Source organism: Impatiens glandulifera, chromosome 1 (genome assembly GCF_907164915.1).
Source record: "Impatiens glandulifera chromosome 1, dImpGla2.1, whole genome shotgun sequence".
NCBI classification, from domain to species: Eukaryota; Viridiplantae; Streptophyta; class Magnoliopsida; order Ericales; family Balsaminaceae; genus Impatiens; species Impatiens glandulifera.
Genome location: NC_061862.1, coordinates 57,853,150 through 57,868,114, shown reverse-complemented (window position 1 = coordinate 57,868,114; position 14,965 = coordinate 57,853,150). Strand labels below are relative to the sequence as shown.

Genomic DNA, 14,965 nt, shown 5'->3' with positions numbered 1-14,965 from the left:
TAATTTTAGATAATTAATTTATATTTTAATATATTGAAAATAGTCTTTTTAAACATTATTTATTTTAAATTCTTATATTTTTATCAAATAAAAATTATAAAACATATAAAATATTTAATTATCATTAATTAAACTGATAGGCTAAATTTATATCTCAACAGTATATATAATTATATTTTAATAAAAAAAATTATATTATATTAGAATCTATGGTATAAAATGGAGTAACTAATAAGAAGAATATTTAATTAAGAAAAAGTCTCATCTTTGAAACAAAAAAGATTAGTAATTATAATAATGAAATTAAACATAATAGTTAAAAATTAAATTAAAATTTTAATAGTAAAATTTTAAATAACATAAATAAAATTAATAACAAAAATGAATTTATAATGTATATATTAAATAATTGTGTAAAATATCATGATTAAAATATTAAATAATGATAATAAAATTTCATAACAATAAATTAAGTTAGAATAAACAATTTAATTAACAAAATTATTCATTTTTTATACGACCAATTCAACACAAAATTATAAAATCAATACAATTTATATTTTCTTATACTCTCAACTAATTTCAACCAAACATTAATGTTACAAAATCCCAAACAGTAAAAAAAAAACTTTAGACGCTATAAATGATGAATTAATTTTAATTGAAAGAATCAACTTGAGCAAATTTATCATCTGTTTCGTCATTCGTTCTAGATCCTCTAAAATATTGCACATGTTTGTGCACTCTCTATGGTAAATCAATTTGCATCGTCTTTTCAATGAGAATCGAACTTGAGAATTTAATGTTGAAACTTAGGATAATAAATCTTTAATGAATAAATAACTTTCTGCAAGATAAAATTGAAAAGTAATGTTATTATATCAATTTATCATAGATATTAACATATTTAAAAGCAAATAACACTTACTTTCTCATATTTTGAAAAACTCTTCTTCTTTAAATTTATGTAGGAATTTTCCTCCACACACTCATTTTCTATCGTAATGGTCACAAGAAACCGTTTAGGTGTTGGTTGGTTTATTCTTGAAAGGATGATTTCAATCACCTGTTATCATGAAAACAATTAAGGTCAAATACACATAAGAATACTCGTAAAATTTAGTATATAGATCTTCGATATTAATATTTTTTATTTCAAATCAATGTCATGAAGAATTAGAATTGTGTTTTCACGTTACCTTATTTCTTTTCGCATAAAATTTCAATGTGTTCACAAAACACCAACTAAGACTATTGTCGTCCACCCGAATGATTTCATCAACAACCAATGTCATGTCCTCCTTATGGTTGTCGCCAAACTTGATGTGTCTGAGTCTCGCTTATCCCATTCTTTCACTGGAAAGTTTTGGATACGGCGGCTAGGTATTAGTAGACTCTATTTATAGGATTTGTATTATATTTAGGGTTTCATTTATTTTCATCATAAAAGATAAAAAGAAAAAATAAAGTCCAAAGAAAGCCCGTATGATATATTGGGCCATGTCGTTTGGGCTCTCGGACTCGGAAAGTTATAACGAAAATGGTTATTAGATTTTGCAACCATCTCATTTGGAGGTAGGAAATCTCAAATTGGACAACCAAAATTTGAGAGCTCATTTCAAATTTTAGCCAAATTATCTAATAACTGACATTGTCCTTATAGTTACTCTTTTGAATTGAATTAACTTATTAAGGGAATTCATTCTCCCAATTTTACATTTCCAAATTCATATAGTTTTGTTATTTTTTCATTTCTCATCAAATAATTAATCTAAAATATGATAAATTTGTCTCATTATAACTGCTAGTAGATTTACATATAAATTAAATCCACTCACAGTTTTTCTCTTTAGCTAATCCTATTGACACATATGTAAGTAAGAATTTTTTTTCGTCACAACTATCCCCTGGGTAAGGAAAATCTATGCAACCATACGACAACAAGAACAAGAAGTGGATATTCTCACTATAAGGTCTTGGGTTCGAGCTCGTCAGGCGGGCGACAAGTTCTGCACCTAGTTAAATAATTAAGTGTGTTTGCGGGCTACGTACATACTTAATCCGTTGTCCAATTTTTTTTCTCAAAAAAAAAATTTATGAGCCGTCTAGTCACCTCCCTCTTAGGGCCCTAAAAAAATATTTTAAAAAATAAGTACCTTATCAAAGTTTGAACATAAGAATCTTTTCAAAACTATTATAATATTTAACTGACTAAACTACTTATATTATATATAATATAAAATTATTAATATTCCATCTCCAACCGTCCAAAGGTATTATTTTCATTAATTAGTTATAAATTAGAATGAAACTAAATAATTTATTTTATGGATGTGAGGTTATAATAATATTTATTATCCATAAAGTATATTTTTTTAATTGACGACTATAAAAAAAACCAGAAAATGTTACAAAATTTATATTTTGATAAATGAATACCAATTTGTTGACTATTACTTATCAAATATTGTTCTAGAGTCTGGTTTTATCTTGTAGTCCAAATAATGCTATACCATGACGTATTTAGAACGTATCTAGAATAATAGTAATTAGAGAAAAAAAATACTTGTACAAATTATCGAAGTAATTCCATCTCCAACCGTCCAAATGTATTGTTTTCATTAATTAGTTATAAATTAGAATGAAACTAAATAATTTATTTTATGGATGTGAGGTTATAATAATATTTATTATCCGTAAAATATATTTTTTTTAATTGACGACTATAAAAAAAAATCAGAAAATGTTACAAAATTTATATTAACTGCATTTAATATAAGTTCAAGACACATGAGGGCTCTAACTATGTTTGTGATTGCACCTATTAAGGCTACTAAAAGAATTATTGAAATAAGTTCAAATAGAAGAAAAAAATCCGTTGATAAATGAATACCAATTTGTTGACTATTACTTATCAAATATTTCTCTAGAGTCTGGTTTGATCTTGTAGTCCAAATAATGCTATACCATGACGTATCTAGAATAATAGTAATTAGAGAAAAAAAAATACTTGTACAAATGATCGAAGTAATTCCATCTCCAACCGTCCAAAGGTATTATTTTCATTAATTAGTTATAAATTAGAATGAAACTAAATAATTTATTTTATGGATGTGAGGTTATAATAATATTTATTATCCGTAAAGTATATTTTTTTATAATTTAAATTTCTTAAATAATTTTCATAATTAATATTAATATTTAATACAAATCTCAATAATTATAGATGACTTTTTAGATGAGAAGGGTTTATTTTAGTTGAATTTATTTATAAATAATCAAATTATTTAGATGAAATATTTAATAAAAAATATTAATATATATGGATGGTATGTTATATTTATTGAGTTTATTTTTAGTAACATTTTTTCTTTAAAAATAGGAGTATAAAAAACAAAAGTATTACCATAAAAATAAAAGTTGCACAATAAAATTAAATTTATAAAACACATTATTATTTCAATAAAAATAAGAGTATTAAACAAAATACTTGATTTTAATTATTCCAAGTTAGTGTATACATATGAATATATAAATCTAGAGCTAAACACAATTATCTTAAAATTAAAGTATTTTAAGTGAACAAACATTTAGAAGTACAATAGCTTGCATCCAAAAGTATAATGACCTACAATGATTTAAAGTACCTAAAACAAACCAAACAAAATTAGAAAATAATGCAATAAAAAAATCAAAATATCTTTTTATAAACGAGTTTTATGATAAAATGATCAAAATTTCACTAACTAATAATTTTTTATAATTAATATATATGATAACTGAAACTCTTATTATTCTTGCAGTTTTTTATAATTAATATATATAACATTTTAGATGAGAATTATTAGGTTTTACTTTTAAAATAATTAATAAAAAATATTTATATATATATAAAAGTATATATATAAAAAAGTAACCGACATAGAATAATTAATGATGTAACATTGTTAAGAAATGATGAATATATGAAGATCATTTTGGAGAGAGCTTGATGTACATATAATTAAAATATTATTTATTAAAATATAATTTTATTTATAATTTCATTATAAAATATCTTATTAGACTGTGTTATGAAATAATAAAAATAAATAATTAAATAAACAATAATAATTTTTAATTTTTTTTTCTAAATTTACATAGACAAAGAATCTTAGGCTTTCTCTTGATTTCAAATCATTGTCTTTCATTTTTCTTGCGGGCATTTGAAATCTTCTTTACAGATTTTCCTATACGTAGCCATCACGTTATATAATTAATATATATGATAACTGAAATTCTTATTATTCTTAATATATATATATATATATATATATATATATATATATATATATATATATATATATATATATATATATATATATATATTCATTATAAGAAAGAGATACATATGATGATGAAGATCATTTTGAAGAGAGTTTGATGTACATCTCCAACATTTATATACATATAATTAAAATATTAATATTATTTATTAAAATATAATTTTACTTATATTATTAGACTGTGTTATGAAATAATATAAATAAATAATTAAATAAAAAATAATAATTTTTAATTTTTTTTTCTAAATTACGGAGGCAAAATTTTTTTGGCTTTCACTTGATTTCAAATCCTTGTCTTCTTTCGCTTCTTAGTTTTTTGCTGGCATTTGAAATCCCCTTTATATTTATATATATATATATATATATATATATATAATGAAGATCATTTTGGAGAGAGCTTGATGTACATATAATTAAAATATAATTTTATTTATAATTTTATTATAAAATATCTTATTAGACTGTGTTATGAAATAATAAAAATAAATAATTAAATAAAAAATAATAATTTTTAATTTTTTTTCTAAATTCACAAAGACAAATAATCTTCGGCTTTCTCTTGATTTCAAATTCTTGTCTTCTATTTTTTTTGCGGGCATTTAAAATCCTCTTTACAGATTTTCCTATACATAGCCATCACGTCATATAATTAATATATGATAACTGAAACTCTTATTATTCTTGCAGTTTTTTTAATTAATATATACAATATTTTAGACGAGAATTATTAGGTTTATTATTAAAATAATTAATAAAAAATATTAATATATATATATATATATATAAAAAAGTAACCGACGTAGAATAATTAATGATGAAATTTTGTTAAGAATTTTGTTAAGAATTAATGAATATATATATATATATATATATATATATATATATATATATATATATATATATATATATATATATATATATATATATAAAAGAGAGAAAATTCATATGATGATAAAAATCATTTTAGAGAGAACTTGATGTACATCTCTAATATTTATATACATATAATTAAAATATAATTTATTATAAAATATTTTATTAGACTGTGTTATGAAATAATATAAATAAATAATTAAATAAAAAATAATAATTGAATTTTTTTTTTCTAAATTCACGGAGGCAATTTTTTTTGGTTTTCTCTTGATTTCAAATCATTGTCTTTTTTTGCTTCCCATTTTTCTTGTGGGCATTTGAAATCCCCTTTACAGATCTTCTTATACATAGTCATCACGTTATCATCTTAAAACAATAGGTATCTAGCGAGAAAACAAATAGGATAACACCGCATGACCAAATAATAAATGATGATAGAATTAACAACCTGCTATGATTAAATTCAGACTAAATCACATTATTATTAATATAATATGAATATATTAAATAGGATAATCAAGACAAATATTATACAATAATGAGAATAATAAATAAATTAATTAAACAAATATTATAAAATAATGTGAATAATAAATAAATTAATTAAATGTTATAATAAATAATAATAATATTTCAAAAAAAATTGGAAAATAGTAAAAAATATTAGGCTAAGAATATAGAGATTATATGCATTTAATTTTTTATTTTATTTTATTAATTAGTCATAAAATTTAATCATTACTCATACTTTGACCATATCGGATTCAAAAGAAGATCGATAAATGCGTAGGATATTATTGCAGCTGCCTGAAACGATCGAATTCAAAATAAGATCGATGAAATGTGTATGACGTTGTTGCAGGTGCCTGAAACGATCAAATTCCTAATAAAAAATTCAAAATAGTGAACAACAGATTGTTGAAACATAAACTAATACAAATTCAATTATTGAAAATATTATATTATAGAGAAATTGAGAAGATTACGAGTCGATACAGAGATAACACGCTTGGAGACCGATGATGTAGCTGCCTGAAATGATCAAATTCCTGGAAAAAAATGCAAAACAGTGAACAACGAATTGTTGAAATATAACATAATGCAAATTCAATTATTGAAAGCATGATATTGATAGAGAAATTGAAAATATTATGAGTCGATATGATTATTCTCTCTTCAATTGAACCTTGTTGATCTAAGATTATTTATAGGAGAAAATATTTGGGTGGAGAAGAAGATGAAAAGTCGGGTTGATTTAACATATTGATTTAATTGTAGTTATACGTTGATATGATTATTATTTAATGTTAAATTAAATTAATAGATAATTATAATATGATAACTGAAAGTTTTTTTATTCTTGTATATTTTTATATTTAATATTTAATGTTAAATTGAATTAATATAAATATTTTTTTTATAATTAATATAATATATTAACTAAAACTCTTATTCTTCTTACCGTTTTTTTATAAAAATTCAATTAATATATATAATATTTTAGAGGAGAATTATTAAATTTATTTTTAAAATAATTAATAAAAAAATATTAATATATATATATATATATATATATAAGTATATATATAATAAAGGAGTAACCGACCTAAAATAATTAATGATGAAACTTAATTAATAGAATTCATGAAAATATATATGAGGAAATGAAAAATAATTCATAAATGAAGAGAGAAAAATATGAAAAAATACCTTGTGATATGAGAATTATTTTGGAGAGAGCGTGATGTACCCCCTCAACATTTCAAATTAAGCGTTATTAGCTATATATATAAATTTGTACATAATTCTTAAAATTTTAAATTTGATCTATTTAAACTGAAATCAAATTAATAGAAAAGTACTAATTTGTTTGTAATAAAAAAATTAATTAAAACAGTTATAACTTTTATTTATAATTAATCAATGTGATCAGGTCATTTATTTTTATGCCTTGTCAAATTAATAAAACATTGTCAGCCAAAGTGAAATAAAATGAAGAATTTTTTTTAGATATTTTTTTAATAAAAAATTATTTATCACATATTATTATTATTTTCATTCATTAATTTAATTTATTAATTAAAATTATTTTATTTTATTTATATAAAATTCAAATTTTAAATATAAAAAATATTATAAAAAATAAACAAATTTAAAACTAAAATAAATCATCATTTTAAAAAATCAAATAACCCAACATCAAACAACCCTAAAGCTGTCAACAAAAATAAAATAAATAATAATAATAATAACAACTTAAAATGATTTTTAATTAAAATTAAATTCTATATCTGAAAAAGGTTTAATAGCCATCTATTTCTTTAACAACAAAATTTCTAAAATCCTAACTATGCCGAGTTATTAAATTTGAAAAAAGAAATTGAATTTTTAATTGGTCTCAATTCTGAGTTATTATATTTATTTTTATTATGATTCTCCATTGAGATTTTAGACATTTTCTTTTACATCTCACCATTTAAATCTCACTATTTAAGACACATTAATATTAAAATTATACAAAAACAAATTATTATGTTAACCGTTTTAAAAATAATTAACTTATGTAACATTTATAAAAATAAACAATTCATCTCAATAATTTAATTATTGAATTTCAGTAAATGATGAATTTTAATTACTGTTTTTTTTTTTTAATTTGCTAGTGAAAACTTTCTATTCTATTCGAACAAATTCAGTAATTAAATTACTGACATTAATTATTTATTTATAAATATCAATTAAGTTTAACCAATCGTTAATATTAAGACCACCCACTACAGGTGTTACAAATGAGTATCAAATTTTGAGGATTAAAAAATTGGTATCAAATTTTGATACCGGTGCAAATTTTATTTCCAGCTGATGTGGCCCAATGACAGCGCGCCAAGTGGCAGCGTTGGTGGGTTATTTTTTTTTTTTAAATACTACTTTTGCATAATAATTGATCAAAATAAAAAATATATATATCATTATTTCATATTTTTCGAGATCTATAAATAGAGACTTGGTTTGTATCATTTGGAAACCAAAAAATTTCTAAAATTTTCCTCCATATTATCATCATTGTTTGTATCACTTTTCTTTTGAAATCTTCAAACTCTTTCATGGATTCTTCATAAAACTATAATTTTTTTTCAAATTACTTCCCAAATCAAGCTCAAATTACCAATGTTTAGAGTGTTTTAAAAACACTACTTAACAAATTATTAATGTTTAGAGTGTTTGTTTTCTTCTTCGTTTTAAATAATATTTGTATGTTTGATTTACCAAGTGATAATAATATTGTTTGTGGTTTAAAAAAATGAAATTATGTGTGTATATACTTAAATGATGTGGAAGTAAGAGAAAGCGAAAAAGTAATTTTGTTACCTTGAATAACACTCTACTGTAGGACATGCTAAAAAGTGAGTGTTAAAATAAGTGTTAAGCTGATGTGGCATGATATTAAATGAAAAAAATTGATACCTTGCTGTGGATAGTCTAAGGGTGAGTCGGTACGATATACCTTAATTTTTTATTCATACCTTATACTTTACCTAAAGTTTCGGTATTGAAAAAATGCATAGATTTCTCTTACATTGATTTCGGTATACCTTACTTTCGGTACGGTATCGTATTAAACCTTTGATACCTAAAAAATATATTAACTTAAACAAAAAAACTAATTCAACTAAAAATAAATCAAAAACCATACCTACAACTTTTTTTCGATCAAGAACCTTAAACCTCAATTGTGCTTCATGTAATAAGCTCACAAACTCCTCTCTTTCGATAACTTTAAATGATACTTCATCGAGGATCACATACTCAGTCATTTTTATTTCACACATTTTCTAGTTAAAAGTATATATATGGAACCAAAGGATTTTCTTGCCCCATCATCTCGTTCGTCAATATAGTTTGACTTTTATCACCTCTACAGACTTACTTGTTTCATAGAGTGAACTCAACTTACACATTTTTAATAATTAGTTTTTCATCCCACCGGTACTTCCAGAAACGACTGGAATCTAAACTGGAATCTAAACTTGATAGTACTTGCATACCCTGGTTGGTTGTATTCTTTCATCAATCAACTCTTTTTGTCTTCTTTTCATAGTGTTCTATAAATATACTCTTATTCTTCTATTTATGATTTATAGGAGTTTTAATTTTGAATTTGTTCTTACTCTTTTTTTAATCGTATTTTATATTTGAGATTAACTTGACAACATATTAAAATTCATTAAGTCTATTTTGAAAACACTTTATAGTGAAATAAAGTTAATTTTATATTTTATAAAATAGAATGTCTACGTATCGGTACAAATTGGCATATATTAAATTATATTACAATATAATTATATTTTAATTTGATTTTTAAATTTTTTATTATATAATTAAATAATTAATATCAAATTTCTTAAAAGTATTATACAGTATATATTTGTTAATTTATAAATATTATTTCGATATATTTTCAGTATATTTTAATATATCAAAATTTTGAAAATTACTTATCTTTAGTCTTTACCATATATATAATTCCAATTTCGATATAGTATTATACATTACTTTACATTTTTTTTATATATACCAAAAATACCAATATTTTCAATATATTGTATATTCGATAATAAGATAAAAAAAGAACTCTAAAATTCTATTTAACCTAATAAAGATTCCCAATTTAAAGAATCAATTCAAATTTATAATATATTTAGTTTTTTGAACTCATATTTCTCGACATCTCTCTTTGTATCTGCTATGTTATCTCGATGTGAAGAAGAGACTCCATTTGATTGTCCATTGAGTCTCGCAGAAATGTTGTCTACTCCTTCACCAGATGATGATCAAGATACCGTAAATTCACATCTTTCATCGTCGGTGAAATTCGGTTCACCGGAGGCGCTAGAACACGTCCGGAAGCTCACGGACGTCGGAGCCATGACGCGTCTTCTCCACGAGTGCATAGCATATCAACGCGCTCTAGATCTTCAACTCCAAAGCATTCTCTCCCATCAAACAGATCTCGACAAACAACTCGACAACTTACAGAAATCCTCCGAGGTTCTCGACATCGTCAAGGCCGACGCCGACCACATGCTCTCCAATGTCGCCTCCACCTGCGATCTCGCTGATCAGGTTAGTGGAAAAGTTCGCGAGCTTGATCTCGCTCAATCTCGAGTTCATGAAACACTGCTTCGAATTGATGCGACTGTTGAGAGAGGTAGTTGTATTGATGGTGTGAAAAGAGCTCTTGATTCTGAAGACTTTGAGGCGGCTTCTAAATATGTCCAGACGCTTCTACAAATTGATGCTAGGTACAATGATTCCGCTTCCGATCAGAGAGAACAGCTGTTGGCGTCCAAAAAGCAACTAGAAGGAATTGTTCGTAAGAGGTTGTCGTTGGCTGTTGATCAGCGGGATCATCCAAATGTTCTTCGGTTTATCAGACTTTACTCCCCTCTCAATCTGGAAGAAGAAGGTTTACAGGTGTACGTAAGCTACTTGAAGAAAGTTATTGCAATGAGGTCGAGGTTCGAGTTTGAGCAAGTCGTCGAATTAATGGAACAAGGTTCGTTTTCCAATCAGAATCAGGTTGATATCGATGGTTGCTTAACCAATTTGTTCAAGGATATTGTGTTGGCTATTGAAGAAAATGATGAAGTTCTGAGAAGTTTGTGCGGAGAAGCTGGTATTGTGTATGCTATATGCGATCTTCAGGAAGAGTGCGATTCTCGTGGCTCTTTAATCCTGAAGAAGTATATGGAATGTAGGAAATTGGCTAAGATAACCTCTGAGATAAATTCTTACAAGAACAATTCATTCTCTATTGGAGAAGAAGGACCAGATCCCAGGGACATTGAGCTATATTTGAAGGAAATACTTTCCCTTACACGACTAGGGGAAGATTATACTGAATACATGATCTCTAAGATCAGGGGGATGACTTCTGTTGATCCAGAATTGGGTACAAGGGCCACTAAAGCTTTTAGGAGTGGAAACTTCAGTAAAGTTTCCCAAGATATTACTGGATATTATGTAATTTTGGAGGGATTTTTCATGGTGGAAAATGTAAGGAAAGCCATCAACATTGATGAGTATGTATCTGATAGCCTCACCACTTCTATGGTAGATGATGTGTTTTATTTGTTGCAAAGTTGCTGTAGAAGGTCAATATCCACGTCAAACATGAACTCGGTGATTGCAGTCCTGAGTAATGCAGTAAGCCTGTTAGGAAATGAGTACAGTGAAGCGTTGCAGCAAAAGGTAAGGGAACCAAACCTTGGAGCAAAGCTGTTTTTGGGTGGTGTTGGTGTGCAGGAGACAGGGACTGAGATTGCTACGGCTTTAAACAATATGGATGTGAGCTGTGAGTATGCCTTGAAACTAAAGCAGGAGATTGAGGAGCAATGTGCAGAGGTAAATGTGAAATGTGAAATGTTAAAAGTTATTACCTTTCTTGTTTCTGTCAATTGGCTATAAGTCCCTCAATTTTGCATGCCTTTACTTGTAACTATCTTTTTCAAAAACACAATACTTATATTCTAAATAACTTCCAAATGACCAAATTTGGAAACGCTTGCTCTTCCAATTTAACTTGCTCACCAGTTCTATTTTATGCATTTGTAGATTGGCATGCTGAGTTCTTCCCAATAGCTGTATTACAATTACCTTTCTCTTTATTGGGTGGATGGTTACTTTATTTGTGCTGCAACTCTTTGACATTTGCAAGGTTTTTTTGATTTGTGTATAGAATTGTGCTTATGGACGGTCAAGTGATGATTAGATAATCTCCATCGTCACTTAACATTAACCTAAGCTATATTTACCACACCCAACTCTTCTATTCGTCTTTAATTTGTTGACCGATGATTCGAGACTACTTTGAGTTTGGCTTATATTTTTTAAACTTATCAACTTATTTGGTTTGCCCAAAAAATTTGTGTATAGAATTTTGTGTTGTTTCATTGTCCTACAGTTCTACTGAATGATGGGTTTGAGTAGACCTCTAGTCTGCCCTAATATTTGTTGTATTCATGATCATCATGTGGTAATGCAGTTTACTGTTTTCTTACAACACTAGATTTTCCATCCATCTTTCCTCCATTCCCCTTGATATGTAATCATAGTAGATGGTAAATCTGACCTCAAAATTCTTTAATAATTCCTTAACACTTTTTCTAAAAGAATCCACAAACCCAAATTAGGGTTTGTATCAGTATGTTGTGGGTGATTTGTGTTTATTGTTCTTCTATATTTGGGGGACGGGGATTTAATTTGCAATGTTGCTGTTCTAGAGCTGTTAATGATTTTGGTTCAGATTGATGGAAGAGAACTCTTTAACCATGGCCAGCTTATCTACGTAGATGAAAACTGACAGACATATATTCCCACCTTTCAGGTATTTCCAGCACCTACAGATAGAGAAAGGGTGAAATCTTGTTTATCAGAATTGGGAGATATGAGCAACAGTTTCAAAAAATCCCTAGATTGGGGAATGGAGCAGCTGGTAGCAACTGTAACACCACGAATCCGACCTCTGCTCGATAAGATAGCAACGATAAGCTACGAGCTTTCAGAATCCGAATACGCAGATAACGAAGTAAACGACCCCTGGGTCCAGAGACTTCTCCATACAGTAGAGGAGGGGAATGTTGGATGGCTGCAGCCGTTAATGACAGTAAACAATTACGACAGTTTGGTTCATATGGTAATTGATTTCATTGTTAAGAGACTTGAAGTGATTATGATGCAAAAGAGGTTTAGTCAGCTTGGAGGACTTCAGCTAGATAGGGATACTCGAGCCCTCGTTAGTCATTTCTCTACTATGACACAGAGGACTGTTAGGGATAAGTTTGCTCGTTTGACACAGATGGCTACTATTTTGAACTTGGAAAAAGTTGCTGAGATTCTTGATTTTTGGGGTGAGAGTTCTGGACCCATGACATGGCGCCTCACTCCGGCTGATGTTAGAAGAGTATTGGGTTTGAGGATCGACTTCAAACCTGAGGCCATTTCGGCTCTTAAATTGTAGCAGTTTTTTTTGGCTGCTGCTGCTGCTGCTATTAACATTTGTTTCCTTTTCAATTTTACATATATTCAAGTTCTGTTTAATCAAGTGTTCTTGTTAGTGAAGCGAAGAAGAGAAGACTGCGGTGGAGTGGTGCATCTCACAAGGTCTCAATGTGCTCGTAAGCTGGTAGTCGCAACACCATGGTAAAAGAAATGGTAAATTTGATATATCAATATACGAGCCTTGATTACTTGAGTCGCCATATTAGGTTATCATAATCGTTATTTTAACATTCATATCACCAAATTAGGTTATCATAATTGTTAACACGAGAACTGAACATCCTCTTTAATTGAAAATCTCAAAATACTTCAACACAATCACAATGTCAAAAGTCATGAGATGAGCTATTATCATATGGTTACCAAATTATTAGTCAGACTTATATTTTGTTCTTCTATATATAATGATATTTACTACTGCTTTTTCAATTTATTTTTTTAATAAATCATCAAATTACCCATATTTTAAATCTATACAAGTATACAAAGAATGTTTATTGAAAAACTAATGTATTTTGTAGTATTTCATTGATTTTGCATTGCAATGTAAACAACAAAGACTTGCGTTTTATGGATAAGAAAGACTTAAGCGTGCAACTTAAAATAAGTATATGGACGCTGAACCTTAATTTCCAAACTTTTTCAATTAACCTACTTGTTCATTCATTCTCAAACTAACCTAGTTTACTATTCAAACTCAGTTTTTATATTTTAATTTATTTATTTTTATATAATATTTAAACTTATTATTAAATATATATTTATATTATTATTTTTATAAATTAGATTATTTATATTTTAATGTATATATTTACATTATTATTTATATTTTGATATATATATTTTAAATTATTATTTTTATAATTTTTATAATTATAATTTTAATATATATATTTACATTTCAATTATTATTTATATAATATAATAAATATTCACTTTACCATCCTCATAAATAATTAATAAATACTAATATATTTAAAATATTTTAACTATAACTATATATAATAATTTATAAAAATAATTACAATCATTCTTTTTTAAATTATTTAGAATTTTACTCAAATACATCTTTAACTAAGTTTTGTATAACTTTCTTAGTCACACTCTCAGGCTTTCACAAATTATTGTCTTTTGTGAGTTATTCATCTCAATTTGAATACACCGACTTTAACTTCGTTAGTTTTTCTTCTTTCTCAAAATTTTATTGGGAATAAAATTATCATATTTTTTTCAATCATGTGTTATTATAACGTTCAATATTGATTTTCTTGAACATATTTGAAATCGTTAACACTATATTTTATCTTAGGTTTGTTAGTTGATAAACATATTTGACTTATGTTTTTATTATTTTTTCTCTCTTATTTTCCACTTTATTTGGTGACAATTTGAACGATTGTATTTTTTTTTATAATTGTTTTGTCATTATATTTAAACAATTCTCATTTGTATAATATTATATTAAACTTTTTAAAATAAAAATAAAATGTTATATAAAATAATAATTAAAAGTAAATATATATTAAAATATAAATAATCAAATTTATAAAAATAATAATTTAAATATATATCAAAAATATAAATAATCAAATTTATAAAAATGATAATTTAAATATTTTAATAAAAATAATAATTTATATATATATATATATTTAATAATAAATTTAAATATAAATAAATTAAAAAAATAAAAATAAATAAGGAAA

At 25.6% G+C, this 14,965-nt stretch overlaps 1 protein-coding gene across 1 annotated transcript; it reads left to right on the top strand.

Moving 5' to 3' along the window:
* Nucleotides 1-9,945: 9,945 nt before the first annotated feature.
* On the top strand, nt 9,946-13,646 carry LOC124912808 (conserved oligomeric Golgi complex subunit 4-like). The gene is made up of 2 exons (XM_047453456.1): nt 9,946-11,603; nt 12,586-13,646. The coding sequence occupies exons 1-2, from the start codon at nt 10,002-10,004 to the stop codon at nt 13,216-13,218; spliced, it is 2,235 nt and encodes a 744-aa protein (XP_047309412.1). The 5' UTR covers nt 9,946-10,001; the 3' UTR covers nt 13,219-13,646.
* Nucleotides 13,647-14,965: the final 1,319 nt, after the last annotated feature.

Excerpts from the sequence above, each read along its gene's own strand:
- LOC124912808 (XM_047453456.1), top strand. The coding sequence starts at position 10,002 with ATGTTGTCTACTCCTTCACCAGATGATGATCAAGATACCGTAAATTCA. Across the intron at positions 11,604-12,585 it reads TTGAGGAGCAATGTGCAGAG|GTATTTCCAGCACCTACAGA; the intron begins GTAAATGTGAAA and ends CCCACCTTTCAG.